Genomic DNA, 5736 nt, shown 5'->3' on the forward strand with positions numbered 1-5736 from the left:
ATAATGAGTACTGATACTATGATACTCATATCCGCTCTATTAACATGCAGATATACAAATTATCTGTGATTACTCACGAGTATTCATTTACAATATTCATCTCCTACCATTGTATCATATTTTATTCATATAGAAATATTTTTGACATTAGCCTCTCTTTACGCCAGTTAAAATAATTAAACAAGTTTTATGAATAAAGAGTAATGAAATTAAAAAACATTTTAAAATGTAAAGCCTCAAGATTTGCGATGCTGTCATGGGTTTTTGGACGTACTATAACTCAACTGCCATTCTCACTTAAGGGTCCGTCCCAACTTCTCCTCCTAATCTATTCTCTTTCTGTGCACCACTTTTTCCCCTTCCCAAATTTGAAGCAAGATAAATAAATAGTATCAAATACTGGATTGATTAAATAAGTTTTAGTTACTGATTATTATATACATACACAGAATAAAAAAATATTTAAATTAAGTATTTTAATTGAAATAATTTTGAAGCATTAAGGTTTAATTAAAGAAAAAGGTAAATCCACCGTTTGTTCATCTTTAAATTCACACCACACCTGCACGTGCTTCTTGGTTTATCATCTACCGAAGCAATGGAGATGGTGGAGCTCTGGTGGATAACGTGCTTTCTCTGACTGTTCATAATACTCAACCAACAAGTCTAAGAGAGAGAGGGAGAGAGAAAGAGAGAGAGAAGGGGGTGAATGGCGGTGGAGTACACATGCTGCACAACGCAGTTCTTCGTTCACATACTCCTGATCGTGCTGCTCGTGTTGTTCGCGGGCCTCATGTCTGGCCTCACGTTGGGCCTCATGTCCCTCAGCCTTGTTGATCTGGAGGTCCTCGCTAAGTCTGGTACTCCTCAAGATCGTAAGCACGCTGGTATGTATCATATTGCAAACTAATTTCTTCATTTCTCTCTTCTTTCCTGATTTCACTAATCATCGCACTCGTGTTTTTCGAGCTCAAAAACATTTCCACTGAGTCTGTAAGTTTGTTTCAGGAATCGCACAGAAATAAATTTGCATCAGATTTTGTTTACGGAAACTTTCTATTATTTGTAATAAAAAAAAAAAAAAAACAGAAGCACTTGTTTCCAGTTTTTTTTTTTTTTTTTTTTTTTGAGATTTGAGATGAATTTGTTTACAATTGAAAATTACCTGTCTAGGTAACTAACTCCCTGTAATGGTTCATTTGGTGCATGAGTTGCAATTGTAAACGAGAAAGTAAAGAAAGTAAGTGCAGTTGTTGATTAAAATCCCGTTCCAGAGATATTTGGGAGCGTGGTTTTAAAAACTTGTCGTGGTTTCCTTCGCGTGGTTCTTGATACTGTAGAAACTGCGTAGAAATGCTACCATTACCGTGGCGTTCCAGTTGCGGAAATTGTCAAATTGCAGCTGAAACCACGGTGTCTGTTTTTCAAAACCTAATTTGGGAGTTTTTGACTGAGGTCCGATTTCGTAAATTTCTTTACGAGGAATTTCAGCTGAAAAAAAATATTAAAAGTGAGATGAGTAAGTTAAGATTAGTTTATAGGAATCTCTTTGTATAATTTCTCTACATTTTTGTTTTTTATTTATATTTGGAAGAAATTTATTTTTTCTTTTCTTCTTTTCTATGAATCCTGAAGTCCTTGTGAAAAACAAAAATTACTAAATATATATTAATAATAAAATCATAAGGCAGGTTATCTAGATTTCAAGGGTAAAAGGAAATTGTTAGCTGAATGTTTCCATTAACGAAGAGACTTTGGGCATGGTAGAAACGGGAAGAACGCGATTGATTGATTTTTTTTTTCTGTTTTGGAAAGTGTGCAGTTAGTGAATGATCCTCTACTTTTTTGAATTGACGTTTTGTTTTTGTAATTGCAGCGAAGATATTACCAGTTGTCAAAAACCAACATTTATTGCTTTGTACTCTGTTAATTTGCAATGCTGCAGCCATGGAGGTACAACTGCAGTCGTATACTGGTTTTATATTTGTCACAAGGATTTCATATTATAAATTGTTGTTGTTCTTGTTTTTTCAGGCACTTCCTATTTTTCTCGATAGTCTTGTTACTGCGTGGGGTGCTATCCTTATTTCGGTGACATTAATTCTTTTGTTCGGTGAGGTAAGAACGTTCTGTAACTACATGTTTTAAAGTGCAATACATGCATGTGACAGATTAAGTGCCTATCTACGTTGCAAATTAGCTTGTGTGGTCAATATTTTTTGTCTAATATTTGATATGAACATATTCACTTTCAATCTGTGGAAGTGCTCTGATATATGTCTACTCTTGTGAAGATTATACCCCAATCAGTTTGTTCTCGGTATGGTTTGGCTATTGGTGCAGCAGTGGCTCCCTTTGTCCGGGTGCTTGTATGTGTATGCTTTCCGGTTGCCTTTCCAATTAGTAAGGTGACAATATTTGCAGAATTGTTATTCTATTTGAGTAAACATGCTGCGAATTTAATTTGTTCTGTCCTTATTTCTCTTTCCTGATTGGCTTTTCGTGCATTTATATGGTTTTCCAGTTGCTGGACTTTTTGCTGGGCCATAGACATGAGGCCTTGTTCCGTAGAGCTGAGTTGAAGACACTTGTAAATTTGCATGGTAATGAGGTCTGTATCAGAGCAGTAAAGGCCTCTTTAATGTTCTTGTTTTAATTTGCTCTGTAGTTGAGCCGAACCTGAGTTATGTGTTTCATAAGTATGCTTCTCTTCTCTAGCGTTTCTTTTTTCAATCAAATTATGTAATTTTTGTGAACTGTCATCAAAGGCTAACTTATCTACTTCTCTTCTGGTTATTTGGAATTCTGCAGTTTAACGTCCATGCATTTTGTCTGTTTGTTGATGTTGTTCATGGTTGAATTGTATTAGGCTGGAAAAGGTGGGGAGCTGACACATGATGAAACAACTATCATTGCTGGGGCACTTGAACTCAGCGAGAAGACAGCGAGTGATGCCATGACTCCTATAGCTGAAACATTTGCAGTTGATATTAATTCGAAGCTTGATAGGTAAGGTGTATTCTGCAATTTATGAACTAAAGGTAGCTTTTGTATTTTGCCCAAACTTTATTCAAATAATTAAATGTCTATTACTAAGTAGGGAACTGATGAATGAAATATTGGAGAAAGGGCATAGCAGAGTCCCAGTCTTCTATGAGCAGCCTACAAACATTATAGGACTTATACTGGTAAGGTGTTTTATTTTTTCTTATTTAAACCATAATGTTAAACATCCTTTTTTTCATTAGAATTTTCATGAAGTACTTTAAAACCACATACAGAGGATTATTACAAAAGTCAATTGTTCTTGGCTGTTTAATCAAAGCTATCTCTGTAAACCTAACATATCCTCACGAATCACTTTTTTTTTGAAATTTTACCTTTTGCTGAGGAACTTGAAGGTCAGCCTCCTTTTGAAACACAATGCCATCATTTGGATATTCAGCATTTACTTGATAAGAACTAAATTATTTTGCAATTGACTGTTGTAACCTTGGAAATGGGAATCTAGCCTATATTCTTATGTTGCATCCTCAGAGCATCTAATTTGTTTGTATAGATACATTTGGTTCATCTGATTCATTATTGGTTCAATTGTCCAAAATGAATGGCAGTGACAATGAAGGCCAGTAGAGGAATGAAAAACATGTTTAGTTTGGGTATTTGAGATTTGAGATGCGCAACAAAATACACTTTTATGATTTTACTTGATACAAAAACAAAGTCAGCACTTAATTTATCTGTCACAGGGTAGCATTCATAAGGTCATGTGATATTTGTGTTATTCATGAGTTGGTCTTGTTAGCTAACTATCAGTTGTTCTAGTGCTTGCTGCATATTGGTTATGAAACAATCTTGGTACTTCATTGGGTGGAAAACTATTAGCTTAAGTGTTGCAAGTTAAATTTGATGTAATAAATGAGAGGATATGTGTCACTTTTTAAGCCTGACTACGCAAAATGCCCGAGGTTCATCTGGTGACAATTCTGTAACACACAAACATACGGGGGGGTCAAAACATCAGTGATCTCAGTCACTTTTTTGTGTAGTTTAGAATTAGTTATAACTCAGTTGTGGTATTGGTGGTGAGTATCTCCATAATAGGATTGATATTCATTAGAGGTCTATGATTCCTACTCTGTTAATAGGAATTCTTGCTGCTGCGAGATTTTTTTTCTGTGATTTTGTTCTTTGCTTTTTATCAGTAAACTCTGTATGATGAGATTATGATTCCTTTGCATTCTTAATCTTTTTTCATTCTCTATGCATTTTTCTATTGCTTGCTCAATGGATGTTTTCTCAATCCTTTAATTTTGCCATTGTATACATATACAACCTTTTGTTTTCTGAATGCACGCTGCTTACTTTTAGGTGAAGAATTTATTGACTGTTCATCCAGAAGATGAAGCATCCGTGAAGAGTGTAACTATACGCAGGATTCCAAGGTAATCTTATTTTGTTTTACCAGTTTAATGCAGGAAGACACGTTGGTTTTATATTGTCGTGACCTTACATATATTGACAGGGTTCCAGAAAGTATGCCACTTTATGACATTTTAAATGAATTCCAGAAGGGCCATAGCCACATGGCAGTTGTTGTGAGACGGTGTGACAAGACGAAACAACAATCCTCCCAAAATAATGCAAACGGTAAAATCACGCTATAGACAGTTTAAAAATTTGGAACTGGACTTTTCTTTCTTAATAAATGCTGTGTGCCTCACTCACGCCTCTGAAATAGACTCGGTGAGAGATGTGAAGGTGGATATTGATGGTGAAAAGCCTCCCAAAGAGAAACCTTTGAAATCCAAGGTGCCACTCCATAAGTGGAAAAGCTTCCCGAATACAAACATGTCAAATGGGGGTGGTTCTCGGAGCAGAAAATGGTCAAAAAATATGTACTCTGATATTTTGGAGATAGATGGGAGTCCCCTTCCTAAGCTCCCTGAAGAAGAAGAAGCTGTTGGAATTATTACAATGGAAGATGTCATTGAAGAGCTTCTACAGGTATTAAAATACTAATGATAATTCTGAACAATTTTATTCTCTCATGAAACATAGTAGAGAAAATAACTTATTTACTGGTGTTGAAATTTCTGTGTAGGAGGAGATCTTTGATGAAACAGATCATCATTTTGAAGACTCGTGACAATGGCTTCTCCATAAAACCATGTTCATATTCTTGTTTGGATCTAATAAATTTTAACTAGATAGATACTTCGGTTTAGGGTGAGAGCTGCTGTATAGAGAAGTGAGTGGTGATTGGAACGTGTAAGCCATTATCGTGGACGAAATGTTGGGACCAGACAGCTGTTAATACACGGAACCTTTTGCGACGTGCGTGCGTGCGCGTCTTTATCGCGATGCAGCATGCCAGCAAATCATGGTGCGTTTTTGTTTGAGTGTGTGTTTTCCTATCTTTTTTTGATTAATTGATAGCAATTTGTATGGGTTGCATGTGTATTACGTAAGAGTATTGGCATTTAGTATGCACAGGATCTCATGAATTTCATAAAAGCGAAATTGTGCAATCATTTTATACTGTACACAATAAGGATAATGTCACCATTATACTTAATTTGACCTTACCATCTCTTAGCTTAGACCAAGCTAGCCTAGTCTGCGATGAACCCAATCAATTTGCTGGCTTGATTATTTTTAAGAAAATAATTAAATTAAATTCTTGAATGAAAAAGTTTCGAACCAAACTTGCCTACCTGTCACAAATTAAGAGTG

General features: G+C 35.5%; 1 protein-coding gene across 1 annotated transcript; it reads left to right on the forward strand.

Moving 5' to 3' along the window:
- The first annotated feature begins 510 nt into the window (after nucleotides 1-510).
- Nucleotides 511-5432, forward strand: LOC114179091 (DUF21 domain-containing protein At2g14520). Its single transcript, XM_028065304.1, has 11 exons — nucleotides 511-887; nucleotides 1877-1953; nucleotides 2035-2118; nucleotides 2295-2408; nucleotides 2525-2611; nucleotides 2870-3009; nucleotides 3101-3188; nucleotides 4372-4445; nucleotides 4526-4650; nucleotides 4742-5007; nucleotides 5105-5432. Exons 1-11 carry the CDS (start codon nucleotides 710-712, stop codon nucleotides 5147-5149), a joined length of 1278 nt encoding a protein of 425 aa, XP_027921105.1. The 5' UTR covers nucleotides 511-709; the 3' UTR covers nucleotides 5150-5432.
- Nucleotides 5433-5736: the final 304 nt, after the last annotated feature.

Source organism: Vigna unguiculata, chromosome 3 (assembly GCF_004118075.2).
Source record: "Vigna unguiculata cultivar IT97K-499-35 chromosome 3, ASM411807v1, whole genome shotgun sequence".
NCBI lineage: Eukaryota > Viridiplantae > Streptophyta > Magnoliopsida > Fabales > Fabaceae > Vigna > Vigna unguiculata.